The sequence below is a fragment of the Mustela lutreola genome, chromosome 17 (assembly GCF_030435805.1).
Source record: "Mustela lutreola isolate mMusLut2 chromosome 17, mMusLut2.pri, whole genome shotgun sequence".
Classification (NCBI taxonomy): Eukaryota; Metazoa; Chordata; class Mammalia; order Carnivora; family Mustelidae; genus Mustela; species Mustela lutreola.
Window position 1 is genome coordinate 37,128,779 of NC_081306.1, and position 17,392 is coordinate 37,146,170.

The window sequence follows — 17,392 nt, forward strand, 5'->3', positions numbered from 1 at the left end:
CAAACATCACGCCATCTGGAGTCCAAGTTCTGGGCTGGGCAGATTCTCAGGACGCTCCTCTGAGCTTTGTACTGGGGGGGGGGATAGAGACCTCACTGCTGAGCGCCCACTCCCTCAGCAGCTGGAGGGGCCCCTGAAGGGGGAAGCCCAGGTCCTGCCCTTGAGCAGCGCAAACTCTGGGTGGAGAGAGAAGCCTGGCCTGGGCCCTGTAAGTGGGTGAGGCTGTCTGGGGTCAAGCCGTGCTGGCCAAGGGGCCTTCACACCTTCCAGAGCCCCACCTGGATGGCAGGCCTGCTGGATTCGTAGACACTGGTTGTCCCCGGGGACAAAGGAGACATCATTCCCACGTGTGTGAGTCAGCAGCCACGTGGGGACAGGGTGTCCACACCTGGCCACCGGGCTGCTGGCAATACAGAGCTGTGGATTTGGAAGTGCTCCGACCCCCTGGTCTCTCCGCAGAGCCTGGCCTTGCCTGTGTCTCTCCTTCCTGGCCAAGCTCTTGCTGAATTTGAGAACCCCCCCTCCTTTCATGTGTTGTCTCACCGCCGACTGGGGATGCCGGGAGTATGGGCAGAAGCTGACGGGCTAGCTCCATGGGTCCTCGCCGCGTCTGCCCTTGGAACTGCCAAGCTCTGAGCTCCTTGTTACCAGGTCCAGGACTGCTTCCTTTGACTCTGGCCAATACCAGACCCCGTCTCTGTAGCACGACCCCCAGCCCCCGGGCTCTGCCTCTGCTCTCTCCCTGGCGCCATTCACTCTCTCTGTCAGTCTGCTCTCCTGGAGTGGTTGCCTCATTCTTGCACCCTTAGGTGCCTTCTGGACCCGTGGAATTCCTGAATTTTCTCCCCCATGTGCTCCGGGGTCAGTGCCTCTATGCATCTCCAAATTCCAGGCCGACCTTTGGAGGGCAGCCTTGACACCTTGCAGCCCTCATGCCCACAGCCCGTCAGCTGGTCACCATTGGTTGACTCACAGTCCCCGACATCAAAAGCACCGTCACTTGCTCCTTTGTCATGGCCCCCACCCTCCTTCGGGTGCCGTCTGCTGTCTGTATCCACACAGCGGGCCCACAGCTGGTCTTCACAGCTGGGGCACCCCCCAGCTTCAGCCCAGCCATCTCCAAGTACACCTGTGGCTTGTGGGTGTTCAAAGATGAGCTGACACACGGATCATGGACCCTCACCTCGCCAGGTGCTATATCCTTGCGTTACTGACCCAGAGCAGGGTCCACAAAGCAGGCCCATGGGCCAAATCCAGTGCCTGATTTTGTGAATGGAGTTTTATTGAGATGCCCATTCATTTACACGCTGTCTGTGACTAATTTGCCAAACAAAGGCAGCGTTGAGTCATTGTGACAGAGAACATGCGTCCCTCAAAATCTAAAACGCTACCCGGCCCTTTATGGGAAGCTCCCTGACGCCTGTCCTTGACAATCAGCGAGCCTCCCAGTTATGCAAACCCCAGCGCAAATCCAGCCCCTTCTGGGACAAACAACGTAAGCCCCTTTAGGCTCCGTTTTCTAAGGTGTGGAATGGGAGCAGACATCCTCCCTGTATCGTGAGTTTTGCAAATACAAACTGCATATGACGTGGTTGGTGAATCGGGGACCATGGTTTGCGTTGCACAGACCACCAGCGGTCCCAGTCCAGTCGTGGCCTGTAGGCCGGGGTCTTGTTCTGATGGGAAATTCACTCTACAGGCAAGGAGGAAAACCCCACAACAGGTGCAGGCCTTATGGCTGGCTTGTTTGAGCAGCTTTCACTGCCGTGTCTCCTGCCAGCAAGGTGGGGCCTGGCAGGGACTGGGCTACTGGGCTCCCAACCTCTTCCTTGTTCCTGCTGGGAAGCACCCATGGCAGAGACTCTCCAACTCCCTACACTGCTCCAGACTCCCGTATTTCCTGCAACACACCCACCATTCTGAAGGCCAGAGCCGTCTTCCTCTGCACACTCATTGGTGCCCAGCCCAGAGGTGGGTCCAGGCTGCTTATGAACACGTGTGACCATAATGGTGGGTCGCTTGAACACCATGAGAGCCTGCATTTAGCACAGGGGCTACACTAAATTCAAGCCAATCTGTCTGAGCCCAGAGTGTGCAGAGACTGGGCCTCAGCTGGGTACCTTTCCTAGAGGAGCTTATGCTCATTGGCTGTATTGGTTATCGATTGGTTATCAAAGGCTGTGTGACAAATGTTCCCTGGGCAGCTGCTTGAAAAAAACATGCATGTGCTACACCACCGTGGGGGGGAGCCAGGTGTTCAGGCACAACTGAGCTGTGTCCTCTGCTTTAGGTCTCACCCAGGGTGGCACGCAGGGCAGCTGTCTCATCTGAAGGCTGGACTGGGGAAGGAGCCATTTCTAAGCGCACTTGTGTTGGCAAGTCTCTGTTTCATGGGCTGTTGGACAAAAGCCTCCCTGGGCTCCTTGTCATAGCGAGCCTCTGCAGGGGGTGTCTCCCTGCATGGCTGCTGGCTCCCTCCCTGCATGGCTGCTGGGAAAGGGTAGGACAGAGGGCCAGCCAGATGGGCGCTAGCCGTGGGGAAGCACAGTCTCCTGGAAGCCAATCATGGGGCCACCACCTTCCGTGTCTGACACATTCTGCTGGTCAGAAGCACGTGCTCTCAGGAGGGAATCACACAAGGGAGGGTGTGAGTACCAGGAGGCAGGACCATGGAGCGCCACCACCATCAGCCATCAGGATGCCGGCTTCCAAGGCTGTGGAAGTTAGAGTGTCAAGGACACACCTGGGCTGCTCCTGGCCCACAAAGGAACTGAGAGGAGGGCGGATGTTTAAACATGTCAGTGATGGGACTACTGACAGTCCCCACGGGGACACAGCCAAAGCAGGCCCAGGACACTGCCCACACCTACTGAACAAATGAGTTTGGAGCAAGATCCTGTGTTCAGGCTGCGTTACAGAGTGCCTCCTCCTTGCTGGCCGCAGGGTTGCTTCATTTCACCTCTGAGACCTGTTCAGTCTGGTCTTTTCTCCTGTTTTGCAAAAGAAACTGAGGCGCAGAGATTGAACCGTGTCCCAAGTCCCACAGGCTGAGCCCAGATCCTAATCTCACCATCCAGGGCTTCGTCCATGACCTTGCACCTGCAGCCTCAGAGCCTGGAGTCCTTGACACTGACTGTTTTTGAAGACAGTTTTAGGGACCTGCTTCCCGATTTTTCTTGTTAAGCTTCCTGAGAGTTGTGTTAGTTCCCGCTCAGCACTGAGCAGATTGGAGGAAAAATGGGCATTTGAGCTCAAGTGAGGGGCTCAGGCTGAGTGAGATGGGGCTGGGCTGCAGTGGCTGCTCCAGGAACCCAGAAACGTGGCCTTGAATCCCCCGCCGTCCCTTGTGCATTGTGCTAGACGCTGGGCTGCCTGGCATCGAGTGCGGTGTGAGTCGAGTCCCGGGGCCGGGCCCTTCTCAGTCTTCCCGTGCAGGAAAGGCAGCGGTGAGAGCCCGCCGCCTGGGGTTATGGGGGTGAGGCGAACCCAGACAAAAGGCTTGCATGCGCACCCCCGCGCCGCCCTCAGCACCATGGTCACACCCCACTGCTGGGTCACCATGATTCCAGCAGCTGCAGACTAGATGAGAGCACGCTCTTCCAAAGGCCCTGTAGGCTTCTGGCGAGCAGGGGCTTCCGCTTGAGAAAAGGGTGATCCGTGTCTTTTGTGTTCATTACAGATTTATAAAACACGATCTCCTCACTTTGAATTCTGTCGTAGGCTTTTTTAAACATCGCAGTACGATGTCGAACTGAGCACTCGTTTACAGACCCGGAGTTTCTCTGGGTGGCCCTGGCAGCTGCCTGGCCTCCTGCAGGGCCCCTGGCATTGGACTTGACATTGGGTGACAACAGGGACTCTCCTATCTTCCTTCTAGGGACTGTGCCCCTGCCCCAGAAGTGCACGAAGCTTTTGTGTTTCCGGGCTCTGCTCACCTTTTGAGATTCTGCTCCTTTCCCAGGTTCCTGCGCTGAGTCATTGTTCCGTCTCCAGTCTTGACTTGCCCCCCACTGAGCTGAAGAACTATGATCTAGTTAAGCCTCCTTTCTGTATTGCAAAGGCCCCAGAGGTTAGATAATTACGCAGAACCGGAGTCTGTCTCCAGGTGTCTTGGCCGAGAGGAACAAATTGTATTGGCAGAGTTTGCCGAGAAGGTAAACTATGTTAGAGAATTCTATTTCCTGTTTTCTTCGACAGGAAATCAGCGTGTTTGGCCAGAAAAATGGTGATGTAGTTAAAGGGAACTGATGAGTGTGTAATTTTTTTATTATATCAAACAAATACTTGTCTTGTTATATTGAAATGTTAACAGTGATCCTCAAGGCATCAGTTAAAAAATTGTTCTACCCAAATAATAAATCCCTGGGTTACAGAAAGTGAAAGAAACCTAGCACAGCCTAGCATGGCCTAGCATAGTCTAACATGATTTAGCATGATCTAGCATGGCCTAACATGGTATAACATGACTTAGCATGATCTAGCATGGTCTAACATGGCCTAGCATAATATAACATAGCCTAGCATGGTCCAGCATAATCAAGCATGATCTAACATGACCTAGCATGGCCTAATATGATCTAGCATGGCCTATCATGGTCTAAGATGATCTAGAATGGCCTGGCATGGTCTAGCATAATCTAAAATGCTAGCACAACCTAGCATGATCTAACCTGACCTAGCATGGTCTAATATGATCTAACATGACCTAGCATGGCCTAGCATGATCTAACATGGTCTAGCCCGACCTATCATGGCCTAGCATGATCTGACATGACCTAGCATGGCCTAGTGTGACCTAGCATGATATGATATGGCCTACCATGACCTAGCATGACTCAGCATGATCTAGCATGGTCTGACATGGCCTAGCATGGTTCAGCACTGGCAGAAGCCCAGCACGGCCCCAGGTGCCACTAGCACCTGGATGACCATCTGTCCGATGTGACCCCAGCAGATACCCTACCCCGTCGCCCTTCCCATTCCCGCCCCTTATGTGGCCCTCGCTTCCCAGGCCCATAGTCACATGTCGAATCCTCCCCGTTATTGAAAGACACCCTTTTCCAGGAAAGACCCCGTGTCCCCCAGCCAGAAATTACTTCTCATGGCCCTTTGAACCTGTCTTCCCATTACACGCGCTATCATGATGACTGCGATCTCTCTCTTGTTACACGTGTTGCTGCATTTTGTGTCCACCCACACCTCAGTGCCAAGCCTAGGGCCTGGGGGATACTCAGGAAAATGTCAGCACATTACACTGTGGCGACAACCAGTCACCTAGTCCTAGCGGCTTAATCACCAGCGGCCATTTCTCTCTCACATTCCCTGTTCTCTTCGGCCAACTGTGTCTCTCCTGCTCCCTGTTGTCTTCTCCCCAAGACACAGACTGAGGAGTCAGCCCCCGCAGGGGAACTGCTGCTCAGGTGGTAGTGGGGAAAGGGGAGATCGAAGGCCAGGGACCTTCAGGAAGCTTCTTCTGGGAGGTGGCCTAGGTCACTCCTGCCCACATGTCCCTACTGCTTCCCTGTCATTGACTACACTGGGGTCAGAAGGGGAGACATGTGGTCCCCTCGGAGGGAGATATCACAGGCCACAGCACCCTTCCTCGGAGGCAGTGGGTAGTTTGAATGGATGGGTGAGTCTGCACAGTTCATTCTTGCAGGATAGAACATTTCCCTGACTCTCTCAAGCAGGCAACCACGGTCATCTCTTTTTCTCCATGGTGAGAGCACAGGGCAGGGCCTGTCCAGGGGCCGGACCTCATAGTGGAAGCTCTTAAATGCTGACAAGGGAGGGTCTACAGCTCAGGCCTGAGGAGTGACCAGGTCTACTCAGGACCTGGTGGGCACAGAGTTAGGTGGCCGTGAGCCAGTGCTTTCCTCTCAGCAGCAAGTTAAGACTGAGCCGGGCACAGTCACATGGTTCCAGCAGCTGCTGGCCACTCTGGGGCAGCATGTCGGCCCGGTGGTCATGTGAGGTGGACAGAGCGCTGCCCTTCCTGCTCTGGGGAGCTTGCATGCCGGGCCTCCCTATGCAGTCACCCAGAACCCCTGAAGATTCCAGAACTTTTCAGGTGCAGGAGCCTGTAAGTTCCTCCGTTGCTTCCTCTGTGAGCTTGCTCTTTCTGTGGCCTCTGTGGCCAGGGTAGCAGGGGCCACCCTTCCCCCCCCCCCCAGAGGCCCTGCTCCCAGCAGCCTGGCAGGATCGTCAGCCCTGACATGAGGTATCCCCTTTGCAAGCCAGCTCTCGGGGCTGCTTGTGGGCAGTCTGTGTCTCAGCGTGTCCTGGAGACTGCTGTGCGAAAATGCTCTTTAGCCCTGATTTCATGCATGTTAAGAAAGCATCCAGGTCTGACTTCTGTGTTTACCGTGCAGCACGGGCACGAATTGGGGAGAACGCATGCAAGGGCTCACCGGGAGTTCCATCCGCGCCTCCCCATCCCCCCGCACACCCGCAAAGACCAACAAGCACTGTATCTGGGGTTGTAAATAGCAGAGCCTCCCTAAGTCGGGTCGTCCTGCTGGCACGGAGACTCAAATGCTTTCGGGAACCAAGGAAATAATGCCTCAAAACTGACATGCTCCGCTCTGTGTTTACACGCATTTTTCTCTTCCCTGCTTATGTCATCATCAAAAAAATCCTTGTTCCCCACAGCATTTTTATGGCACAAAAGCTCTGGGCTGCAGGAGAGCTGGTGAGCACATCACAGCAGCTCAGCTTGGGGACAGCAGTGCATGCAGCTTGGCTGCTTTACACAAGACAGTGGGTGGGTTTTGGCCAGCATGTGACGATCCCAGCCAAGAAGCACATGGCCCTTGAGTTCTGGGAGCCGCCTCGAGCCCCGTTTCTGTGGACCTCCACGTCCAGAGAACAGTCGAAAGCCCAAGCTTTGGGGAGGAGAACCCCGGGGTGGGGGCAGGGGGCCACACACAGAAGGTTCTAACCCACTGCCAGGGTAATGGCCGTGCTCAATTTTGCCTTTCACGTTTTAATTGTACAACAGTAATTTTGCGATAGAGTTGCCGATGGCAAACATGCAAAAGACATTAACTTTATTTATGTTTTGGATTATTAATGTGGCTGTTAAAATTCCTCCAGTTAGTTTTGATTGAATTGTTTTTTTGTGTGATTCTGTTGTTTAATGGAGCGGTAAATAAGAATTTCTGATAATGAGGTCGAGCATCTGTCACAACAACCTGGTGTGGGTTATTAACATTTCCATTAACGGCAGGGTGGGCAGCGATAATTCGGGAGCCGCACAGTTAGAACAAAATAAATAGTCGGTGTCAGGCTGAGTGGGTGTTAATTACTATTTTATTCTACATGGTGGGGGGGAACGGGGTGACTCTCGAAGGTCGTTCTCTCCTGAGAGCATGTGTGCGGGGCCGTCACCCTCGGACAGCAGCTGTTGTGTCGTCTCCGTGCATGGCCCAGAAATATTCCTGGGCCCACAGATCAAGGCCCCCAGGCAGTTCCTGGGGCCCAGGGGTCCAGCCCAGCACAGACCCGCTGGTGCAGTGCACTGGCAGGTAGGACAAGGGAGTAGCTCCCAGGGGGGCAGAGAGTGGCCCATCACGCAAGGAATTCAGAAACGGCGCAGAGCTCATAGACACAAAGGAGACAGGCTCTGCATGTACGCATGTGCTCTCTGAACTCTCCCAGATTCCCAGGGGCCAACGGCCGCAGTGTCCTCCCCACCTCACCAGGCACAGTGTGGCCCTCGGGGCGGGAGGACCAGGTCCTCAGTGTTGGAGCCCTAAGGACCCTCGGAGCAGGGGCACTGGGAGCAGGGCAGTCTGTGCTCCTGACCCCACTAGGGGCCAGCCTTGCATCTGCAGCCCCAGGGAACAGGGCCCCAACAGCATAAGATTTCTGGGATGGGCACGCGGATGTCTTAGTCTCTCCATGTTCCATCCAAAACGCAGTGCCTCTCTCCACTGCTAACGTAGTGACACAGCCCCGAGGCCTGCAGGACCTGCCACTCACTCAGCAACAGGCCCCCAAACGCCCCCAGTTGGTGCTAAAACCACAGATCCTCCCGCACGCGTCACACCTTGATGTCCCAGCAGCCCTTAGCCCAGCCTGGCAGCACCACCCCGCATCCCACTCCCGAGGCACGCAGATGAGCAGATCATACCCTTGTTTATGAACACTCTGCCAACTGTGTCTCAATAGAATCCGTTTCCTCTGTAATTGTCCAGACTGTATTTTATGCATCTCTAAACGTGATTCTGGGAACGTTTTGCAGGGTTCCCAGGCATAAAAGCTGGACAGCCTAGGCAGGCTCTCAGGAAGCCCCCTCTGGACTTAGGGGCCCTGCACATGTCAGCAGATGCCTCAGCTTCTGTCCTGTGCTGTTTTCTCCTCAGCCCCGGCCATGGCTCCGCAGAACATCCAGGTGACCCCGCTCACGGCCAGCCAGCTGGAGGTCTCATGGGACCCGCCACCACCAGAAAGCCAGAACGGGAACATCCAGGGCTACAAGGCAATGCTCTCTCGCGTGGTTTGACTCTTCCTTCCAGGTCACTTGTAGGCCAGGATAAGTGGCCTCATTCCCCAGAGTTCCCAAGTGCTTTTTGGAACCCTGGCCACACTTCGTGTCTTTCCGGCAGACATACAGCTGACCGTCCGCCCAGAAGGCCACAGGCGATCCTGAGCAGCTGGAACAGGCTTAGCCTGAGCTTGCCTTTTGGGCTCAGGGGTGGGGATCCGGTGCCCTGCACAGCTGGCTTGTGCCCAGCAGCCCCTCCCTCCCAGGCCCAGCCAGGAACCCTTCCAGCTCCTGCACCCACTCTGGGAGCCTCCAGTATCTCTGCTAAGAGTAAAACGGAGCAGCCTAAAGAAGAGCAGGTTTTCTAGTGCAGCTCTGCCCTTGGGTTTCTATTGGATATTTCATGAGGTCTGGGGGGGGAGTCCAAGAAGTTGCATTTCTCACACGTTCCCTGGGGGTTCCTAGGAAGCCCACTTTGAGAACCACCACACTCAACTCAGGATTCCACATTAGCTAAACATTTCGGATATGGGGCAAAAGAAAGGCAGTGGGCCAATGGGTGATAACACAGAGCAGGTTCATCCGGCGGGCAGGAAGCCCCCCACGCCCGTCTGCAAGGCCACATCTGTGCAGAGAACTCAGAAGACCCAGCTAGAGCGCCCCCAAAGAAAGCGGCCCCGGGCTGATCCCGGCAAACCCCCCCAGCGCCTCCCCTCTGCCGGCCCAGTTCAGTCAGTCATCGGCTTCTGTGGGCCAACCTACCCCGACGACTATTGGGCCAATTAAATGTCCATTTAAAAATGATTTTTGTCAGTGTTTGATGAAAATAAATACCTTCCTCCACGGCAGGGCTGTTACAGTGATGAATGAGGTAATGCGAAGTCCTGTGAGCTTGGAGGCAAGATGCTATTTATGTATGTCCAAAATATGTTTTCTAATTTCCTTAATGATAAAGACATTGAACTTGGGTATTGATCTCAAGTTAGTAAGGCCTGACCAAGTGCAGGATCGGATGTGCGCAGTTGGGAGAGCAGAGGCTGGCCCCCGCCGGGCCGAGTCGGCAGTGCCCGCGGTCAGGGTGCGCACCCATGCGGGAGGCACTCCCCGGCTCTGCGGCGGGCTGCCTTATGGGCCAGCGGCTCTAAAGGCCTGGCTGGGTTTCAGCCCGCAGAGCCAAGGTGGATCCATGAATGGGTGTTGTTTTTGGGCAGCCGGGCTGGCCCTGGCACAGGGCGGCGGTCCTCGGCCAGTTGTCCAGGGAAGCGATCCTGGACACCTCGTCCAGCCATTGTACTCGGGCATCTACTCGCCCAGAAGCACATATGAACTGGGGGAGGGGAAACACATCTGGGAGAAGCACGGGGCCTTCCCCACAGTGCTGACCCCAACCTGGTTTCTCCCCGGGCTATTTTTCATGTCACGTGGATTGAAGACTCACGTGTTGACCTGCCGTGGGAGCACAGGGCTGAGCCTCGGGTTCTCTGCACAGGCTGTAGCAGGGATGAATACAGTCGGTCTCCTCCTGTCCAGAAGACTGAGGAATGGGGCAGAGGCCGTAAGCAAAAGCCCCCAGCTCTGGAAGGGGGAAGGCATTCACGGGGAGCTGGAGGAAAGTGCTACTTCTGTGTTCAGTTAGGCAAAGCTCCAAGGCTGGAAGAAAAACTCAGAAACACAAATTACTGGCTTCCCAAACTGTAGTAGCAGCTGAGGAACCCCTGCCTGACCCTGGCTCAGACCTCCCTCTCCCCTGCTCTCTGCCTTCCCGGCCACAGCGTGGCCCCACCCAGGGTCTTTGGGCTCAGGCCCACGGTCCTGCTTACTGGGCCTGCCCCTTCCCCAATGAGCTCCAAAACAGGGCTGCCACCCCCATCCCCACGGCCTGCCTCTAACCTCTGGCTCTTTCCAACAGGTTTACTACTGGGAGGCAGACAGCCAGAACGAAACAGAGAAGATGAAGGTCCTGTTCCTGCCAGAGACCGTGCTGAAGCTGAAGAATCTGACCAGCCACACCCAGTATCTGGTCAGCATCTCCGCCTTCAACGCGGCGGGAGACGGGCCGCAGAGTGACCCCCGGCAGGGACGCACCCATCAGGCCGGTAGGAGCGCAATGTGTTTCCTTCCCCCGGGCTTCCACTGGGCACCCCTCCGCCCCCAAACCTATAGTTGCCTCCAAGCCCAGCTGAAACAGCGGGCCTCACTCTCTGTCCGCACTGCTCTCTGCTCTGCCTGACCTGTAACACACAGCTGTGTGTTGGGTGCCTTCTGGAGAGGGCAGGCCTGGGCTCAGTTCATCTCCTTCCCCCAGGGCCTGGCCTCCACCTGCTGTGTCGCGGCCTCCGGTACCCCTGAGAGGGCTGCGAGTGGTGCTTGTTCTCCCTGGGACCCTCTAGGATTGCGGAGGGCAGGCAGACTCTGAGTCCGCACCCAGGCCTCCATCAGGTTCCCTTAGGGAGCTTCTTACTGGGGTCTTGACCCCAGCACGTCCACACCACTGGGAGACCAGCACCTGTGCACGGAGCCCAGGCCACAGTATCAGGTGCTCCCCAGGTTTCCAGGCCACAGACCACTGGAAGCGGCTCCTGCCACCTTCCTGACTCCTGCTACCAACCAGGCCCAAGAGCTCTATGGAGCCGGGGGTCATCCTGCCTGCTGCCCGTCCCCACACACAGAGTGTTTCCAGCCTCATTCTCTCCTACCTCTCAGCTTCCCAAGCAGCCTGGAGAACTTAAGAAGTGGTCAGGAATTCCCAGGGAATGCAGCTGGTCCCGGGGATCTCTGAGAGGTGCTTCGTGTGTGGGACCCAGGAAATGTAAGGCCAGGAGAGCCAGGGACACCTGTCCTGTGCAGGACCATGAGCTCAGCCAGTGAAACCTACCAGGTGCTTCATCTCCTGGAGATGGGGACTCCCGAGCATCACGGGTCCTTCCCGTGAGATGACTGACCAACGGGCAAGGGTGGCTTCCTGAGGGCCTCAGCCAGCAGCCGGGAGGGGCCGCTTCTGGAATCTAAGCTGGGTCACCTGTTACTCCCCAGGGTACCGAGGACTTGGCAGGTCACAGGGTGACTGACGGGAGCGCAGCCAGGAGGACATGTGCTGATTCTGGGGATCAGTCTGGACCCCAAAACGCTCCACAGAACCCAGGGAAGGGGGCAGGGAGCAGGCTCTGTCCCTGACCCCATGCCTGGCCCTCCTGGCCCACAGGCAGCTTCTCCCGCCCCAAGTGGCTGGCTGGGGCCCCCCTTCCCCAGCCCCAGGGTGGAGCTCCAGAGGGCCCCCCTGAACCCACAGGCAAGGGAGGTGAGGTGGGCAGGGCCTCCAGCGGCCTCATTTGCTGGAACCAAAGCCAGAAGCCATCTGCCTTTCCTTCTGCGTCTGCCTGTCTTATTCCTCTTTACGCCTCTGTCACTGTGTCTCTCAGGCTCCTTTGCGTTTAAACCCCGTCATTTTCTCTGCTCTTCTCGGGAGGGTCCCGGTTTCTGATTAATCCTGGGAAGTTCAGAGACGGTCAATAAATCTTTTCATTCCAGAGCGTGGAGACTTACTGAGTTGAAAATAACATCTAATAGCACTTTTATCCTATGCGGAGGCATAGACGTGGATGTAAATGACCAATAAAGCAGCCTGACTGAAAGCCCCTTTATGCTCTGTTCCTCCAGCTCCCGGGACCCCCAGCTTTTTGGCGTTCTCAGAAATAACCTCTACCACGCTTAACGTCTCGTGGGGCGAACCAGCAGCAGCCAACGGCGTCCTACAGGGCTACCGAGTGGTCTACGAGCCCTTAGCACCAGTCCAAGGTGAGGCCTGAGGGGAGCACAGGGATGGCTGGCCTCACTGGGGCACACACGCCACTCCCTAGGCTGACTGTGGGAAGCCTCACCCACAAGAGGCCTGTGAGTCGTGGCAGGGCCGGGACCAGAAGCCCCGCGCCCTGGGCTCCAGAACAGCCCTCTCCCGACTGACTTACAATGAGACACCTTTGACCTTCACCCCTTGATCCAAGTTCTCCTGTTACTGTTGCGTCCCCGTGGGCACCACTTGTTAGGACCACAGGGAGCACAGAGGCCCATCAGCTTCCATGGGCGTCCTAGGAAGGGCGCTGAGCCCCCAGCGTCCTCAGAGGTGTATCTGCTGACACCCTTCACGCCTTCATTTCCTCGAGTCTTTATTAAGCACCTGCTGCATGCCAAGTACTATTCTAGATGCGGGAATCCACAGAGCTGGGGAAGCAGGGGTCCTCACCCAACTGTTTATCAAGATCCTTGCTTCCCTGAGTCCATGAGTCTGTATTCCAGTGAGGAGAGAAGCAATACACCTGCTAATGGTCCGCGATGTGAGGGTGACCAGTATTGGGAGGATCCAGGCACACCGAGCTCCCAGCCCCAGGCGAAGGCCTTCCCAGGGAAGCTCCACTGCTCATGGGCCACTTAGGCTGGGCCCGGGGTCCTGACGCCAAGCCTGAGGAGTGGGGAGGAGGTCACATGAGAACAGCAGGACCGGTCACCAGGGCCGTGTCACCACGGCCGTGTCACCAGGGCTGAAGTGGCAGGGCCCAAGAGGGTCTGGCCCACACACACCAGGCCCCCCTCTGGCTACAACCACAGTCTCAATGCCGTGGAATGAAAAGATTTATTGATCAGCTCCACACTTCCAGGGATCAATCAGCAGAAGCACAGACCCTCCAAGGAGAGCAGAGGAAATACTTGCACACAGAGGAGCCTGAGAGACCCAATGACAAAGGCATAAAGATGAATTTGAGATGGAAAGAGAAGATACAGAAGCTTTTGGGGAGAAGGGGTCGCGGCCCAGCACAGAGGTTCGGGCCCGGGAAGACCAGCGACACTGCAGCACCTGGCAAGGGGCTTGGAACTGGGGGTCTGGGGGTGAGAAGTGGGGACGGGGGATGCGTGTGTTTGCAGTGGAGACTGCGCACCGCCTAGCAAGGGAAGTGAAGGGAGTAGCCGCGGGCTCGGTCGCTCGCGGGCACAGCCCTGTCCTTGCTGTGTTACTCTCTCTGGCACTGCCGTAATCTCTCGCATACCCCTCGCTCCTCCCCACTAACAGCTGACGTGCTCTCGGAGAGCCCCACAGACTTTGTTCCTCGCCTGCTGTTTGCCCAGCACCGGGCCAGAAAAGGGAGACCAGCCCAGGGCAGGCTCCCCCTGGAAAACATACAGCCAGACTGTAACCATTACAGATTACTTAATGTCTAGGAGGAAAAAATACAACCAACACATCAAATAATATTGGCACTCCATTTAAAGCCATGATAAAAGTTTCCTTTTAAAATAAGTATGTTCAAGTAAAACAGGGGGTTGATTTGAAGAAAATTTAAGCACGAAATTTTATGTCTTCGAATCTAAAATGCCATTATTGACTATAAAATTCATTGTTATTTTATGAAGTGCTAGGAAAGAAGAAATGCTTGCAGGAAACATCAATCCCAAATCAGAGACACAAAAACATGCAGCGAGAGTCTCACACCGTTGATACACTTTGCTGAATAATCATAGAGGCCGGGCAGGATGTGGCTCGGGAATGGCAGAGGGCACAGCCCTGGCCCCGCGGGGGCTCAGTCACACCTGCTGTGTGCCTTTCAGATCCGGGTGCCTGTCTGGGGACCAAGTGGCCAGGGCGTGGTGGGGGTCAGGGTCCCAGTGGCACAAATCAGAAGGAGCATCTGCACGTGCTCGTAGTGCCTGGACAAAGGGCAGAGAGCCGCTGGACACCGTCCATCCTGTTGCCCAATATTGTGTACACATATGCCCAGGTGTGTACACACATGCACACACAGCATGAGACCACGCTGCAGACACTGTACCCTAGTGCCACGCAAAGGAGAGAGGGTCACCAAGATTCGCGACCTCCTCACCAAGACAGTGAGTCTGCCCGTGCTCCCTCAGATAAGTGGCTTTTCCAAATCAGGGCAGTAATGGGTTTGCAGAATCTCTAGAAACTCCGTGGCAGGCACCCCTCGACCTGGCACCCAGAATGGCTCCCCGAGTGTTGTAAAAGTACTTGCTGTCCAAGCAAGACTACGGCCATTGTCCCTGCCTGGTCACGAGCCACGGCAGGCCCTGCTTTTCTGTCCCCCGAGTTCCGCTGTCCCGATGTCCCAGAGTCCCGCTGGCTCTCCATGTACCTGAACCCACAGCCTCGCCTCACCTTCCAGGGAGACGATCGTGCATGTGGTTTCCCTGGTGTGTTCAGGGTTGTGGTCCAGCAAACACAGCAACACGGCATCACTCACATGATGTAGCTAGACACTCCGGTCCCTCGTGCGTGGCTGACCCGTGGCTTCTCGGTGCTCCCTGTAAACACAGCCCCACATGCATGCCCGTCATCGTAGGTGCGATGGTGCAGCGCACTCTACAGACCAGGCTTGTGTGAAGCACCTGCACGCACTGGTCCGAGTCCTCCCGCGGCTGCAGGGTGCAGCGGCCGCTTTTACTCACATCTCCCTAGAACTCAGGCTTCGAGCCCTTGAGATGGCCACCCAGGGCTACAGGGGGGTATTGCGAACTCACAAGGAGTTTGAACTGGGGCAGGCTGGTTCGAGAGCCACCATGATGGGGAAACCTCTGGAACGCCTGTACTTCTGCAAGTAAACATGCATGAAGGCTACAGAGAGGAGCGTACCAAGTGGTCATCAAAGTGTCTCCTGGCCATCTGTGGCGCTTGCCCTTCTCCCTCGAGTGACAACACGTGGAGTCACTTGGAAGCACCGTTTCGCCTCTTCCCACAAGTAATAAGACTGTGGGTCACCAGCATCGTCTCTTCTGTGTTAGGAGGGCTGGTTCCGCCCACCTGGATCTTCCTGGCCTTGGGCAGTGAGCGTGATCTACTCTGAAGTCAGGGCAGGAGGAGAGTTTGGCAGCTCATGCATTTCTCCAGCATCTCGGGGCTCACGGCTTCCTCAGGTCCCTGGGGCACTCAAGAGCAAACCGTCCAGACTCCCAAACTTGAACCACGTTGGTGGCTCAGTCACATCCCAGACTCCGTGATTCCTGCTCCGTCGCGTGGCTGGTCCAGGCCTGGGGCTGGTGATGGGAAACACTGAAGCTGCCACTGAGCTCCAGGCTTTCCACAAGTCAGAGCACCCTCCATTTCAACTGCAGAACCCATCGTGAAACAGCCCTAACCCCCGCTCCAGCCGGGGGTGAGGCCAGCCACGGGCCCCCCATGTCCTACCCCCATCATCTGGCTTCCCTGGCCACCAGCCAACGGGCTCTTGCTGAGGAGCAGAGCTCACCACCCTGGTTGACCCTGTGATCTTCTGGGGTGCCCCTGCTCTGCTCCTCACTAACATCAGTGTCACTGTGAGCCTGCCTGGTCGGATGGCATCTGCCAGAATCCCTGGCTTGGCCAGACCACAGCCACCAGTCCTGGCAGAGAACACTGGCCAGGAAAGGGCAGAGCCTCGCCCGTGACCTCTCTCTAGCCTTAGGCCCTTTGGGGCATTTTGACCTGGGGCTGGCGAGGGGCAAGGGGAACTTCAGTTGCTCATGGGACGGTGTGTGTCGTTATATAGTGAAAAGGACCAGATGCTCAGAGATGAGGCCAGAGGGGCTGAACAGAAGGCAGTGATGGCAAACACACAGCTCGGCATCCCGTGCCTTGCTGAGGTCAGGCTGCCCTGCACCTCAGGCAGGCTCCTGTGGCCCTCACTGTCCCACTTCCATACCCAGCTCTGTCTCTCCTGGGTGCAGGCAGGAGTCGGGGGCTCCTCTTGTGGCTCCAGGAAGTCTTCATTGGGTCCCCTCCCCTAGGGCAGCAGCTGGTCAAACTGCTCCATGTGCAGGGCCCTAGAGTGGGGGTCTCCTGGAGAAACCCAACCCCTGTTGCCCTCACGCTGGATCCAGATTTCCAACAGGAAATCAAGAAAATAGCAGGTGGGTCTCTGAACTGTTTGTGGTTCTTCCCGATGCCCCAGACATGGAGCGGCCAATATAGTGAAAACCTCAGGCATCTTTCCTGGAGGGCTAGAGTCCTATGAACTCTGTGGGAATGCTGGCCCTCTTGCGAAGATCGCAGAAGACATGACGTGTGAGTTTATACACGTCTGTGCCATCAAGAATGGGGGACGCTGTGAAATGGTGATGTCGAGTAGTGGTGGTTCTACTGACTGCTTTTCCTGCCTCCTGGCCCAGGCGCTGGGTGGTGCCTGGGATTCACGCAGGCAAACTCACCAGCCCAGGCCAAGGCGGCAGAAAGCCCAGTAGCCTCCCCCTGCCAGTGGGCCCCGGGGGTCACTCCATCGAGAAGATGGGCCCGCCTCATCCTGCCTCCCCAGGGCCAGTCCCATGGTCATGGTGGGGAGCACCAAGCCACGCAGAGCCTGAGTCATGTTCTTGGGGAACGGATTTTATAGCAGAGCTACTTTTATGTTTCTTTTTAATGTTTTAAACGGTAGTATTTTATGTGATTGCACCCCAGGGCTTTGTAGTGCAGGGCACGGTTTAAAAATTGACTAAATAAATAAGATTCTGACATCGTTGAGATGCAGGGGAGGTCGGACCAGCTCTACCTCCTAGTGGGATGGAATTCACAAAATCTGCACATGGCTTTGTTTCTGCTCTGGGGAAAAGGAAGGCATTTGTTAATTAAAAAGAGGGGAAGTGCTATGCAGAATAACTTTATATCCAAGAAGATCCCACCCATTTGCAATGATGGTCATTGTGCAAACTGTCATCCCGAAACCCCTTTCTTGAGCCGTGCAAGGTGAGGAGGGTAGCCTCTCAGGGCAGAAATGGCCCAGGAACCTCAGATTCAGAGGTCACTCAAACATGGTAAGAATCATTCTGAAAGAGTCTGGAAGAGACTCATTTAGCTGAATCAATGTTCTGTACAAGGCATGGTGTGAAAACAGTGAAACTGCCAGAAGGTATTGGGACAACTGTAGGACA

At 55.9% G+C, this 17,392-nt stretch overlaps 1 protein-coding gene across 3 annotated transcripts in view; it reads left to right on the forward strand.

Annotated features, from left to right (window-relative positions):
* The window catches only part of SDK1 (sidekick cell adhesion molecule 1), an 867,118-nt gene that overhangs the window by 818,366 nt on the left and 31,360 nt on the right, over positions 1–17,392 (forward strand). For all 3 annotated transcript variants that reach the window (XM_059154465.1, XM_059154466.1, XM_059154467.1), the window contains 3 exons: positions 8,367–8,482; positions 10,398–10,584; positions 12,146–12,283. In XM_059154465.1, coding sequence (XP_059010448.1) covers positions 8,367–8,482; positions 10,398–10,584; positions 12,146–12,283 — 441 coding nt within the window. The remainder of the gene's footprint in view (positions 1–8,366; positions 8,483–10,397; positions 10,585–12,145; positions 12,284–17,392) is intronic.